This window comes from Borostomias antarcticus, assembly GCF_949987555.1.
Source record: "Borostomias antarcticus genome assembly, chromosome: 5".
NCBI classification, from domain to species: Eukaryota; Metazoa; Chordata; class Actinopteri; order Stomiiformes; family Stomiidae; genus Borostomias; species Borostomias antarcticus.
Window position 1 is genome coordinate 144,643 of NC_140238.1, and position 15,141 is coordinate 159,783.

Consider the following 15,141-nt stretch of genomic DNA (forward strand, 5'->3'; position numbering starts at 1 on the left):
ACGTTGAAGAAAATTTGTTTTATTGAACTGAAATGTGTGTGTGACGTTATGAAGTGTGCGTGTGTGACGTTATGAAGTGTGTGCGCGAGACGTTATGTTCTAGCATCCTGCAGTGCAACATCGGACAGTTTATTTTGCATAAAGACAGAAAATACACAATCTTGTCATCTAGTCCAGTTTAATAATATATATTAAATTACAACGTCCTCTGTTGCAAATGGCATGTGCATTGCGCAACATTCCGTGGGCACAGTATTACAGGGAAAGACTGAAGGTTCAGAACCAGGGTTGTTTCATACCCTGCTATACCTTAAAACACTACACTGTTACATCTAGTGTTATCACAATACCAAAATCACAACTTCAATACGATACCTGCTAAAAAATATCTCGGTACCGATACTGAAACGATACCACGGCACAAACCTAAAACATCAGGAAAAGTAGGCTAATGGAATAATACAATGTCAGGTGTAGCCTACAGATCTCAGTGTTTGCTGTCTGCTGAGGCGGAGCAGGAATGTGAACTGTTTAAGCTAAATAAATTACATATATATTTAAATTTTATTATTTTATTCATTAAATTAAAAAAAAACTCTACTTTGTAAAATAATAAGCTTGGGATGCTGCAATTATAAGCTGAAAGTGTCTGCTCTGCTCCACTAGTCTGACCCTCAGGCCTGGATCACACTAGCGCAGAGGTCCATGGCTACGTTTTTTGAATGGGGAAAATGATCTGCGATTACACACGAAATTGGAAACGCATATCACACCACTATTAAAGAGCATATCAAACAGGTGATTTACAAGTTTGAGCTACAGCAATCAAGGGTATATTTTTCTTGGCCTGTAGCATAGTCTATAATGTTGTGAGTTTAAAATGCAGCTGTCAAGCAATCCAACCAATGTATCAATGTACTGGAACTCCAACCTGGTGCATTATTACAAATATTACATTAAGAATTCACCCCAAAGCTGTTAAAGGTGGGATAGGTAGTTTGCTTTTGGCTTTATTTGGTAAAATTGGCATAATATCCTTTCAGCTAACAGTAACAGAAGTGCTCTGACAATAAACTTGGATCTCTGTGTTTACCGCTGCCTCTGTATTTTGGATTCAAAGAATGCACCGCGCCGAATGTATTGATCAGGGTCTCTATCTCGCCACACCTACCATTAATGTTTGGAGGGGACTACATCATGATTGACAGGAGGTAGGGGCGAGTTCTTTTGAAAAGGATGACCAATCGGAGGGAGGCCTTGACGTCAAACTACCTACCCCACCTTTAAATACAAATGTAGTGATGTTTGTAAACATCTACCGCCACTTGCCTGTGCCTCTCCCCATCTCTCCCTCTTGTGTTGGGAACAAGGTGTCTACTCTACTCACTGTTCATTAGTGATGACACATCAATAGCTCATTTGAAATTAAACGAAATGTGAAAAAAAATAATTTGGCCATAGAAGCCCAAATGTGGTGGCTACTGACACATTCTAATGCCACTATTCCATCACTGATCTTAATTATAGTGGATTTTCCTGTCTCATCGTGCTGTGTCCTTTAAGGAGTAGTAAAGGGGAAAATAATGTTTAGCCCTGTTTTACCCCGGGCTCACACGCTTGCGTTTGGTGCGTGTCCGTCAACGTATGGCGGAAGGCGTGTCTGCCGCACGCAACAACAACCAATCACATTGTCCAAAACTGCACTCGCAACAGCCAGTATATTCTCCGAACCTGCTAGCGCGCACTATTTTGAAAACCCACCCGGCTTTTCGTTTAGTGCTGTCATGGATGCTAATCTGGTCGAACGTGTGGCGATCGTTTATGCATTGTGGTTGAGGCAACGTGAACGTGGTGCCCGCAGGTATTGGGTACATCCTATCCTGAAAACAAACAGCGATTGTCCTCCATCTTGGTATCGAAAAATGTGAAAATCCCGCCTTGCGATGACGTCTTTCTCCGTCAAGACATCTGATTGGTCGGCAGCTCCGGCAACGCATCTGAAAGTTGAATATTTTTCAACTTTCGACGCTAGCAACGCAGGCAACGCACCAGGACAACAACGGAACCAGAATGCCATTCGGCTGCAGCCATTGAAAGTGAATGGCATCCGTCAATGTTGACGCATCAAACGCAAGCGTGTGAGCCCGGGGTTAAGGTTACTTATGATCATATACAATGGTTCCAATCAAAACGTTGACAAAACTAGCACTTTTGATAAAGTCTGATAATTGCTCTACCACCGTTTAGGTCATACAATGGATGTGGGTGGGCACCTTGAAAAATCATTCAAAAACATGTTAAACTCTCGATTTCAAAGACAAGAAGCTCACCGAGGGGGTAATTGGTGTCGTTGGTGTTCTGACATCAAATTCGCCGCAAAGTATGAATTTTGAGAGTTTAATATGTTTTTTGAATGATTTTTCAAGGTGCCCACCCACATCCATTGTATGGCCAAAACGGTGGTAGAGCAATTATCAGACTTTCTCAAAAGTGCTAGTTTTGTCAAAGTTTTGATCTGAACCATTGTATATGATCATAAGTAACCTTAAAACAGGGCTAAACATGATTTTTCCCTTTACTACTCCTTTAAAGACTTGACAATTGAATAAAAAATGGTTCTCCACATCACCCACAGCCTACACGAAACTGCAGGTAGACTAATAAAACGCAAGCCAGTGCATAGCCTACAGTCTACGACTGTAAATACACAAGGCAAAATATGGCTCAAGCACAAGCAGCTGTCATTCTGCAATTTTTCATGATATCGGGGAAAGCCAAAGAGGATTTTGTCGGTTTGTAAAAAGTCTCCTTAAGAACCTCTCGTTGTTCGCGCACAGCAGATTATTGTTTAATTTCGCACACTGAAGTTCCATATAGAATCTTAACGTCCATATGCCTTTTTCCAAGTGAATTGATCGGTCAGCGGGCAGTGCTTCATACGTTTTGATCCATAATCTGGAACTTAACCTGCCCCGGAGCAGGTTAGCTCGGCAGCATAAGTTACCAGGGCGATATAGCACGGTGAAAAGTGGGGGCTGCCAAAGTGCTGAGTTATCTCATGTAGCTTTAAAGGAAGAGTTAATCTACTGTATGTTTGGCAACCTTGACCGGGGACTTGAAAGCCTGTGTCCTTCAAAGCCAACGGTCCTTTTAAAGTGTTGTCTAACTCTGGGGACAGTACTCAGTACAGGTTGGCGCTGCCTTACCTTCTGTTCCTCCCTCTCCCTGGCGATGTGACATCTCTCGATCTTCCAGTTCCTCATGAAGTCTCGCAGGTAGCCGAAGATGGTGAGGATACCGTAGCCCATGTAGGTAAGTACCGCCACCAACATTGGCGTCTCCTCGAATGACTCGTTGATCGTAAAGGCGCCATTGCAGGCTGTGTGCTGGACCTGAGGACACACAGGATTGAGGGAGATGTAAACAAACCAAAAGCGAATTGTCCAATCAACATTACAAAACCAACACAAATTAGGATTGGTTGAAACGTTGTCATGAGTGTAGATTCCATGGGAAGTATAAAAGGTCCAAGCCTGTATAGGGAGCTGCTCTCATGGTTGGGGGTTAGGGTTAACCCTAGGGTTAACCCTGCTCTCATGGTGAGGGGTTAGGGTTGACCCTAGGGTTAACCCTGCTCTCATGGTTGTGGGTTAGGGTTAGGGTTGACCCTAGGGTTAACCCTGCTCTCATGGTTGGGTTAGGGTTAGGGTTAGGGTTAACCCTGCTCTCATGGTTGGGTTAGGGTTAGGGTTAACCCTGCTCTCATGGTGAGGGGTTAGGGTTAACCCTAGGGTTAACCCTGCTCTCATGGTTGGGGGTTAGGGTTAGGGTTAACCCTAGGGTTAACCCTGCTCTCATGGTGGGGGGTTAGGGTTAACCCTAGGGTTAACCCTGCTCTCATGGTTGGGGGTTAGGGTTAGGGTTAACCCTGCTCTCATGGTTGGGTTAGGGTTAGGGTTAACCCTGCTCTCATGGTTGGGTTAGGGTTAACCCTGCTCTCATGGTTGGGTTAGGGTTAGGGTTAGGGTTAGCCCTGCTCTCATGGTTGGGTTAGGGTTAACCCTGCTCTCATGGTTGGGTTAGGGTTAGGGTTAGGGTTAGCCCTGCTCTCATGGTTGGGTTAGGTTTAGGGTTGACCATAGGGTTAACCCTGCTCTCATGGTTGGGTTAGGGTTAGGGTTAGGGTTAACCCTGCTCTCATGGTTGGGTTAGGGTTAACCCTGCTCTCATGGTTGGGTTAGGGTTAGGGTTAGGGTTGACCCTAGGGTTAACCCTGCTCTCATGGTTGGGTTAGGGTTAGGGTTAGGGTTAGCCCTGCTCTCATGGTTGGGTTAGGTTTAGGGTTGACCATAGGGTTAACCCTGCTCTCATGGTTGGGTTAGGGTTAGGGTTAACCCTGCTCTCATGGTTGGGTTAGGTTTAGGGTTGGCCTGGGCCACTTCCATGGTCCCTGGTTTCTCAGCACGTCCTCAGTCTCCCTTTAATCCTCCTGTGTCTGGTGCCGAATCAACAAATATTCAAAATATGTTGTTCCTAATTGTAAAAGATATAGCCTACGACTAATAAGAAAGTCATTTTGATACTCACAAGTTCGGTACACTTAGGTATTAAGGAAGTATTGTCAGCTTTGAGGGCTTGGCTTGAAAGCTTTGGTTTGAAATAGGTTGCAATCAAACACAAGCCCAAAGCCATATCCTGAATCTAATATGCTGCCAAGACCATAAAACTCTGCATATAATCTGGTGACAGAAATAAAAGGCAAATTAAAACAGGCAGGCTACCATATGCCATACCATATACCATACTCATTCTGGTTTTCAAACAAAACCTAGACCTAGGTCTGTCTTTAACCTCGATCTATCCAAAAGATTAGCCTGTAGCCGATGTAGGTCTAAGCTAATATTGCCTATTGTTGGTATAGGCTAGTAGTCTTATTAGTAATACCACAAGTTGGACTGAGGCACATTGCTAAGGTCTAGCCTACATGTTCAGGCATAGGCTTAACACACTCACTACACTGACCTTTTAATCTTTGCCTTAATGCCTTCACATCATGCGAGTCTTGCTCAAAGCCTGTGGCGCTTTGCAGCCACATGTGACTAGTCATGCCCCTTTCTGAAATACCTCAGAGTCTAGCTTCAATGTCACCCACGTGAACTTCTGCACAATCAGCTCAACCAAGAGTCAATTACAGGCCAGCTTGCCACAGTGGATTCTATCACCCAAGGTCTGAGGTATTTTCATTCACACCTACAACAGGAGCATATTTTGTTAGTTAGTTTGGTTAATTTGGTTGATTTATTCACACAAATGAAGTGAAAGAAACAATGGCTAAAAACAGTGGAACCACACCCAAATACTACTATTTACTAATAATAATAACTAGGGCTCGCACCCCACGCATGTCGGGGTGCTATTTCGGTGTCCAGTACTGAGAGAAACTTCCTGTCACCAGTAGGTAGCGCTCTAAGTGAGCCTCAATACTGACGCATAGTTGTGTTCAGGACGGTACCTTGATGAAGCGTGAGAAATGTTGTGTAAATCGGACTATGTACAGTATTTAGGAGTTATGATGACTTCCTGCTTGACCTGTAGGTGGCGCTATAAGTATGACTCAATGCTGACGCACAGATGTGTTCAGGACACGACCTTCATGAAGCGTGAGCAATTTGGTGTTAATTGGATAATCTAGCCTATGTAGGAGTTATGAGGACTTCCTGTAAGCAGTAGGTGGCGCTATAAGTATGACTCAATGCTGACGCACAGATATGTTCAGGACGCGACCTTTATCAACCCTGAGCAATTTGGAGTAAATGAGAACGTATGTAGGAGTTATGACGACTTCGTTTCACCAGTAGGTGGCGCTGTAGGTATGACGCAATACTGACTTACAGATGTGTTCAAGATGCGACCATCAAGCATGAGCAATTTGGAGTAAATCGGATAACATATGTAGGAGTTATGAGTACTTCCTATTTCACCAGTAGGTGGCGCTGTAAGTGTGACTCAATACCGACGCATAGATGTGTTCAGGATGCGACCTTCAAGAAGCATGAGCAATTAGGTGCAAATCGGATAATGTATGTAGGAGTTATGAGGACTTCCTGTTTTATGGCGAAATGTCAAAATTTGGCGGGGCGCCACGGCAAGGGTGTTCGGTGAAAACTCAATTTTCTGGATAACTTTTGATCACAAAAGTCTTCAGATGAAGCTGACCGAATATGAAGTTGATCGGATGAAATCTGTAGGAGGAGTTTGTTAAAGTACGAGGCATGGAAATGCTAAAAACAAGGATAAAATGGCACATTAAGAGCAAAATGGCTGACTTCCTGTTGGATGTTGGGTATAGCTCCAAGAGACATTTTAGTGTGTCTCAAACTACATATGCCCACCGAATTTCGTTCGCCTACATCAAACTGAAAGGTGGGGCTCGCCATTTAAAATTTTCCAGGGGGCAATCGAGCCGTTTTGCCACACCCATTTCCGTCACCCATGAATCATAACATTTTTCACCGGGACTGATGTATCTGCAAAGTTTCATGCGTTTTCATCGATGTTTAGGCTGCCAAAAAGGCATTTCTTTTGGGAGAAGAAGGTAGAAGGTAGGAGAAGGTAGAATAATAATCCTTACAATTTCAATAGGGCCTCGCACCGCCAGAGTCGCTGCCCATCTTTCGTCGCAGGCTCAAAACTCATCTCTTCAAGAAGTACTACAACAATCCTCCCACCTAAGCACTTATTGTATTATATTATATTGCACTGTACTTTAGATTGCGATTCTTGCACTTTGCCTTCAGCACTAGATTATGCTCTAAGTCACTTGTTTTAGAAGGAAGATGCACTTGTGAGTTCTGGCAAGTAGTAGTACATTGGCTCTTCCTACGTTAAATGCAATTATTATTAGTCGCTTTGGATAAAAGCGTCTGCTAAATGACTGTAATGTAATGTAATAATAATAATAATAAGGGGATAGCACATCCGTGAAAAGAATGTGTGTGTGTGTGTGTGTGTGTGTGTGTGTGTGTGTGTGTGTGTGTGTGTGTGTGTGTGTGTGTGTGTGTGTGTGACCATTGGGTATACACCTCCTTGTAATAAAATTAGACTTCTAGACATTTTCTTTCTTCCTAATCTTTGAAATCTGAGGGCTGAATGTGGTCAAGGTAGACCTGCTTTACTCCACAAATAAGACAATTTGATTGGATGCTCCAGATAGCATAACGGTACAGCCCACCATCAATAACACCGCGCCGTTGTGTTGACTAATAGGAGATGTTCTAGCCTAATCTTATACACAGAGGTTTAATTAAATTACGGAACATTGCAAACCCAGGGGTGGAAATGTCATTAGTATGTCCCAAGAAAGCAGGGTTTTGTACCTGTGTGTTTTCTCCTTGGACAGGTAGAGCAGAACAGGTGCACTGAAGCAGTGAAATTTTCCACTTGTACCTGCTTTTTAACATGACTAAACATCCTTAGCACGCATTATTGCAGTTGATACAGAAGTGTAAGCCATAACCACTTATATTTCAATTGATAATGAGTCACTTCTACAACTGTAGCGATTAGCCTAGCAATTACAAGAGGCTGAGTCAACAATACAAGATAAGGAATCACTTCATCATTCTGAAGGTTATGGATGTAAACAGCCTAATCTAAACAACTGGTCTTGCAAAGACATGCAGGGTCCAGTATGTTTGTTCTTGGTCCTTTTTTTACAACAGGCATTCCCAGGGACTGTCATCACATGACATTGTGATATAGCAACCATAAACATCGCCTATGTATGAACTGCTGACATGCTACATGTGGATGGAGTTTACACAGTAGCTCGAGGAAATTACAGGTGTGGGATGCTGTCACGTGTGAACCCTAACCCCTAACCCTAACCCTAACCCAGGCCAGCAGGACGCTGAACCCTAACCCTAACCCTAACCCAGGCCAGCAGGAAGCTGAACCCTAACCCTAACCCTAACCCAGGCCAGCATGAAGCTGTCAAACTCTCTGGATCTGTCGGTCATCTGTCACTATCATGCTACCGGGCTGCCCTGACTTTAAAGCCAATGCAATGCGATGCATAATGAAAACCTCAGCTGCAGCAGACTAGGGTCCTAGCGGTCCTAACCCTAACCCTATCAGACTAGGGTCCTAGCGGTCCTAACCCTAACCCTAACCCTATCAGACTAGGGTCCTAGCGGTCCTAACCCTAACCCTATCAGACTAGGGTCCTAGCGGTCCTAACCCTAACCCTAACCCTAACCCTATCAGACTAGGGTCCTAGCGGTCCTAACCCTAACCCTAGCAGACTAGGGTCCTAGCGGACAACATGAACATATCAGGCGGAAATGGACGATTATTCCCGACAGAGTCTTCCTCGCCGTGCGGCGCAGTTCCCGGAGCCTCTATGAATATATATATAATATAGGGTTAGGGTTAGGGTTATATATATATATATGAATCCCTATGTCCCCATCCTCCCGTCCCGGGCCTCACCGTGTCCTCGGGATAGAAGCAGTGCTTCTGCTGCGGATGCCGGTGTTGCTGATGGTTCCTCACGAACCCGTTTCTCCCCGGTTTGACTCGGTTCCTCCCGGGGGAACCCGCCTCTCCGCTCGCGAGCTGGTTCCCTGAGCTCTCCGTCATGCTCGCGCTGCTGGGACAGGGTGCTCGCGCTGGAGAACCCACCCAGAACCCACAACGAGGAACCTGAAATTCCAGCCGCTGCAATACCGGAAATAAACGCCCATAGCAACCAGTGACAGCCAATGATATTGCTGCCTGAAGGAATGGGCGGGGTTTAAGAGCCTTCAGATTTGAAAAGGGTGTGGCTCTCTCTGTGGCTTTGAACTGAAGTAACCTGATGAATGTTTGCGTTTCTCACTCACCTGCTCCCACCAATAAACAGAGGTGTCGCCCTCGATTTAAACTTGCAATATGATGCATGAAATCTAGCCTTTTATTTCAAACTAATACGCAAGAGGTATTTTCTTTTTCAACGCGTCCTTTAAAACACACGTGCATGCTGTTTTGTTAAAACTCAGTGTTATTGTTTACATAATTTCACAATGAGCTACTGTCGTCTACTACTGTACATGCATTCCATAACCTGTAACCTGTTATCCCACTATGACATGACCTGTTATCCCACTATGACATGACCTGTTATCCCCCTATGACATGACCTGTTATCCCACTATGACATGACCTGTTATCCCCCTATGACATGACCTGTTATCCCACTATGACATGACCTGTTATCCCCCTATGACATGACCTGCTATCCCACTATGACATGACCTGTTATCCCACTATGACATGACCGCAGGGCCCATTATGACATGACCGCAGGGCCCATTCCAAACCCATACAGGGACCCCTCCCTCTACTAGATTCATCTAGTTTTCCTATGAGGGGAAAAACAATGTGAAGCCATTATCAACTAATCTTTTAATTTGTGTTTTTTCTGTGAATATATAGCTAGACTGTGCATGGCAGAGGGGCCCCCTATAGATCTGTGTCTGTGTCATTTAAAACACCTGGGGTGAGTTCAATCTGAAAACGGTGTGCACCGTTTTGCTATGGTTTCTGGGTTGAATGATACGCTTGGTGGTGTTGTCCAATCAACAGGACGTTCCAACGCACCACCGCCGTTTCCGTTCCAATAAAGGTTTTGCAGCGTTCTGTTGGGGATCACCCCTGAAATCGCGCCTGCATTTCATGTAGACGATCACGCATGAACTTGTGGGATTTTAGACGGAAGCTAAATCTCTTGCATGCTGTTGTTTTGTTTTTGTTTTGTTTTTTGCAGAGGGAATTCTGACTGGCTGTTGAAACAGACTTTTATACCAACTAGTGAAACCAGCCTAAAGCAGTTGTCATGTATCAATAGAAATGTGTGGTCATGAGAAACTCAGCCACCCGGTCCCTCTCCACTGACTCACTAACCCTAACCCTAACCCTAACCCACCCGGTCCCTCTCCACTGACTCACTAACCCTAACCCTAACCCACCCGGTCCCTCTCCACTGACTCACTAACCCTAACCCTAACCCACCCGGTCCCTCTCCACTGACTCACTAACCCTAACCCACCAGGTCCCTCTCCACTGACTCACTAACCCTAACCCTAACCCTAACCCACCCGGTCCCTCTCCACTGACTCACTAACCCTAACCCACCCGGTCCCTCTCCACTGACTCACTAACCCTAACCCTAACCCTAACCCACCCGGTCCCTCTCCACTGACTCACTAACCCTAACCCTAACCCACCCGGTCCCTCTCCACTGACTCACTAACCCTAACCCTAACCCTAACCCACCCGGTCCCTCTCCACTGACTCACTAACCCTAACCCTAACCCACCCGGTCCCTCTCCACTGACTCACTAACCCTAACCCTAACCCACCCGGTCCCTCTCCACTGACTCACTAACCCTAACCCTAACCCACCCGGTCCCTCTCCACTGACTCACTAACCCTAACCCTAACCCACCCGGTCCCTCTCCACTGACTCACTAACCCTTACCCTAACCCACCCGGTCCCTCTCCACTGACTCACTAACCCTAACCCTAACCCTAACCCACCCGGTCCCTCTCCACTGACTCACTAACCCTAACCCACCCGGTCCCTCTCCACTGACTCACTAACCCTAACCCACCCGGTCCCTCTCCACTGACTCTCATAGGTACATTTGTAGCAACAGTACTGATTGAAGCTATGCTGCCCACTATTGAATCATGATTCATGATGTCATTTGCTAGTCATGAGTCATGTAATTACATCTTGTTTAATTGACCGGCATGAAGCACAGCTCCAGAATTCTCTCTAAATATAGACCACTGGATTTTCAATAGGCTGTATGGATTAAGATGAAATTATAGGCTCTTCAAAAGTTGAAGATATGATTTTAGCTGATTTTAACTTCAAAAAGGTACTTCAAAATGGTATTATATAGCGATGTGGTCTATGGTACTGTAGGTGATGTTATGAAAGCAATATTAAAAATACTGCTTCATTCTGTAATTATCTAGAAATGTAGGCCTATGCAGTGGGGTAGCCTGTACTGTACACTGTATAATTTATGTTGTCTCCCTATAACCTCATCTAAATGGGTAATCAATCAATCAATCAAAGCTTTATTTGTATAGCGCATTTCATACCCAGAGGCAACACAATGCGCTTTACAGAGAACAAGGGAGGTGGGCATACGACCCACCCCTACATATTCCAGAGGGAAGCAAAAAAACAGTAATCACCCGGGGGCCAGATAAGTGAGCTTCAAAAATTCTTCCCTGACCCCTCTCAACAAGGCAATCGAGGAAACTATGCTCTCTCTCTCTCTCTTTCTCTCTCTCTCTCTCTCTCTCTCTCTCTCTCTCTCTCTCTCTCTCTCTCTCTCCCTCTTTCACACACACACACACATGGAGTAGCACTGGGCATGTCTGAGATTGGCAGAGCATCCAATAGTCTAGGACTTAAAACTGACCTCTAATTTCTAATTCCCTGCATACCAACCCACAGTCAACCTGCTATGCATAGATTTGCCTTTGAAATTAAGTTGCTCACCTCTTCACCCTTTCCTTCCAATCACACACACATACACACACACCCACCCACACACACACACCCTTGGGGCTCTGTTTTAATAGAATGCTTCTCATTGCCATGGTGTGTTTGCTGGTCTGAGGCTTATAAGAAGAAAAGCTACTTCCTCCTGTGGCAGGAAGATAAGGCACTGTTAGCCTAACCCTAGCGCTAACCCTGTTTTACTGCATGTTAAATGATCGCTGCCATTATTGTGTTTGCGCTTTGCAGTTGATGGTTTTAATTCTAGGCCACTGCCTCCTAGAATAGAACAGCTATCTCTTGCGTTGCAGTAATGTACATGGCTGGGTGAGAATGTCCAGGGGCCACATTGTTAATTATGTGTTAGTTTCAAACAGGCTCGGTGCTGTAAGCTACCTGTTCTGTTTGTAGCTATAATCCCCTAACCAACAATGCTATGTCAAAATGTTGGTTATACCTTCGATATAGAGCTACAGGGAAAAATATTGAGTTTGAATTGCTTATGTTGATATAATTGAAACATATGGCTTGAGAGTTTAGTTGATCAACGTCTTAATAAGAAAGCAGGGTGGGAAAGTTGTAGGAGATTCCAGATGTAGGCTATATAATGTCCTATTCAGCCAAATCTATTGCTAGCACCTTAGCTTAGAACTACAAAAACACTCCCCTTAATCTCCTCTCTCCCTTTCTTAGCCAAGCAGTTCCCTTTTAATCAAACAGAACACCCACAAAAAGAAGGGATAAAGACCTGAAAGAGAGAGAAAAGAGGAGAGAAAAAAATAACAATAGGTGTTTAGCGTTCCGCGGTGGTGCTAAGGCTCCCTTTTTACTTCCTCCCTTCTCTTGCTCCTTCTCTTGCTCCTTCTCTTCCTCCCTTCTCTTGCTCCCTTCTCTTGCTCCTTCTCTTCCTCCCTTCTCTTGCTCCTTCTATTGCTCCCTTCTCTTGCTCCTTCTCTTCCTCCCTTCTCTTGCTCCTTCTCTTGCTCCCTTCTCTTGCTCCTTCTCTTCCTCCCTTCTCTTGCTCCTTCTCTTCCTCCCTTCTCTTGCTCCTTCTCTTGCTCCCTTCTCTTGCTCCTTCTCTTCCTCCCTTCTCTTGCTCCTTCTCTTCCTCCCTTCTCTTGCTCCTTCTCTTGCTCCTTCTCTTGCTCCTTCTCTTGCTCCTTCTCTTCCTCCCTTCTCTTCCTCCCTTCTCTTGCTCCTTCTCTTCCTCCCTTCTCTTGCTCCCTTCTCTTGCTCCTTCTCCTCCTCCCTTCTCTTGCTCCTTCTCTTCCTCCTTCTCTCGCTCCTTCTCTTGCTCCTTCTCTTCCTCCCTTCTCTTGCTCCTTCTCTTGCTCCTTCTCCTCCTCCCTTCTCTTGCTCCTTCTCTTCCTCCCTCTCTCGCTCCTTCTCTTGCTCCTTCTCTTCCTCCCTTCTCTTGCTCCTTCTCTTGTTCCTTCTCTTGCTACTTCTCTTCCTCCCTTCTCTTGCTCCTTCTCTTGCTCCTTCTCTTGTTCCTTCTCTTGCTCCTTCTCTTCCCCCCTTCTCTTGCTTCTTCTCTTCCTCCCTTCTCTTGCTCCTTCCCTTCCTCCCTTCTCTTGCTCCTTCTCTTGCTCCTTCTCTTCCTCCCTTCTCTTGCTCCTTCTCTTGCTCCTTCTCTTCCTCCCTTCTCTTGCTCCTTCTCTTGCTCCCTTCTCTTGCTCCCTTCTCTTGCTCCTTCTCTTGCTCCTTCTCTTCCTCCCTTCTCTTGCTCCTTCTCTTGCTCCTTCTCTTCCTCCCTTCTCTTGCTCCTTCTCTTGCTCCTTCTCTTCCTCCCTTCTCTTGCTCCTTCTCTTCCTCCCTTCTCTTGCTCCTTCTCTTGCCCCCTTCTCTTCCTCCCTTCTCTTGCTCCTTCTCTTCCTCCCTTCCCTTGCTCCCTTCTCTTCCTCCCTTCTCTTGCTCCTTCTCTTCCTCCCTTCTCTTCCTCCCTTCTCTTGCTCCTTCTCTTGCTCCTTCTCTTCCTCCCTTCTCTTGCTCCCTTCTCTTCCTCCCTTCTCTTGCTCCCTTCTCTTCCTCCCTTCTCTTGCTCCTTCTCTTCCTCCCTTCTCTTGCTCCTTCTCTTGCTCCTTCTCTTCCTCCCTTCTCTTGCTCCTTCTCTTGCTCCTTCTCTTGCTCCTTCTCTTCCTCCCTTCTCTTGCTCCTTCTCTTGCTCCTTCTCTTCCTCCCTTCTCTTGCTTCTTCTCTTGCTCCTTCTCTTGCTCCTTCTCCTCCTCCCTTCTCTTGCTCCTTCTCTTCCTCCCTCTCTCGCTCCTTCTCTTGCTCCTTCTCTTCCTCCCTTCTCTTGCTCCCTTCTCTTGCTCCTTCTCCTCCTCCCTTCTCTTGCTCCTTCTCTTGCTCCTTCTCTCGCTCCTTCTCTTGCTCCTTCTCTTCCTCCCTTCTCTTCCTCCCTTCTCTTGCTCCTTCTCTTGCTCCTTCTCTTGCTCCTTCTCTTCCTCCCTTCTCTTGCTCCTTCTCTTCCTCCCTTCTCTTGCTCCTTCTCTTGCCCCCTTCTCTTCCTCCCTTCTCTTGCTCCTTCTCTTCCTCCCTTCCCTTGCTCCCTTCTCTTCCTCCCTTCTCTTGCTCATTCTCTTCCTCCCTTCTCTTCCTCCCTTCTCTTGCTCCTTCTCTTGCTCCTTCTCTTCCTCCCTTCTCTTGCTCCTTCTCTTGCTCCCTTCTCTTCCTCCCTTCTCTTGCTCCTTCTCTTCCTCCCTTCTCTTCCTCCCTTCTCTTGCTCCTTCTCTTGCTCCTTCTCTTGTTCCTTCTCTTGCTCCTTCTCTTCCTCCCTTCTCTTGCTCCTTCTCTTCCTCCCTTCTCTTGCTCCTTCTCTTGCTCCTTCCCTTCCTCCCTTCTCTTGCTCCTTCTCTTCCTCCCTTCTCTTGCTCCTTCTCTTGCTCCTTCTCTTCCTCCCTTCTCTTGCTCCTTCTCTTGCTCCCTTCTCTTGCTCCCTTCTCTTGCTCCTTCTCTTGCTCCTTCTCTTCCTCCCTTCTCTTGCTCCTTCTCTTGCTCCTTCTCTTCCTCCCTTCTCTTGCTCCTTCTCTTGCTCCTTCTCTTCCTCCCTTCTCTTGCTCCTTCTCTTGCTCCTTCTCTTCCTCCCTTCTCTTGCTCCTTCTCTTCCTCCCTTCTCTTGCTCCTTCTCTTGCTCCCTTCTCTTCCTCCCTTCTCTTGCTCCTTCTCTTCCTCCCTTCTCTTGCTCCCTTCTCTTCCTCCCTTCTCTTGCTCATTCTCTTGCTCCCTTCTCTTCCTCCCTTCTCTTGCTCCTTCTCTTGCTCCTTCTCTTCCTCCCTTCTCTTGCTCCTTCTCTTGCTCCCTTCTCTTCCTCCCTTCTCTTGCTCCTTCTCTTCCTCCCTTCTCTTGCTCCTTCTCTTCCTCCCTTCTCTTGCTCCTTCTCTTCCTCCCTTCTCTTCCTCCCTTCTCTTGCTCCTTCTCTTGCTCCTTCTCTTCCTCCCTTCTCTTGCTCCTTCTCTTCCTCCCTTCTCTTGCTCCTTCTCTTGCTCCTTCTCTTCCTCCCTTCTCTTGCTCCTTCTCTTGCTCCTTCTCTTCCTCCCTTCTCTTGCTCCTTCTCTTCCTCCCTTCTCTTGCTCTCTCTT

The 15,141-nt window shown here is 46.1% G+C and overlaps 1 protein-coding gene across 1 annotated transcript in view; it reads right to left on the reverse strand.

Moving 5' to 3' along the window:
- sptlc2a (serine palmitoyltransferase, long chain base subunit 2a) overlaps window positions 1-15,141 on the reverse strand; it is a gene marked incomplete at both ends in the record, with an annotated part of 61,921 nt that overhangs the window by 9,788 nt on the left and 36,992 nt on the right. Inside the window, 2 exons of the mRNA XM_084438336.1 lie at window positions 3,207-3,392; window positions 8,491-8,669. Coding sequence (XP_084294462.1) covers window positions 3,207-3,392; window positions 8,491-8,669 — 365 coding nt within the window. The remainder of the gene's footprint in view (window positions 1-3,206; window positions 3,393-8,490; window positions 8,670-15,141) is intronic.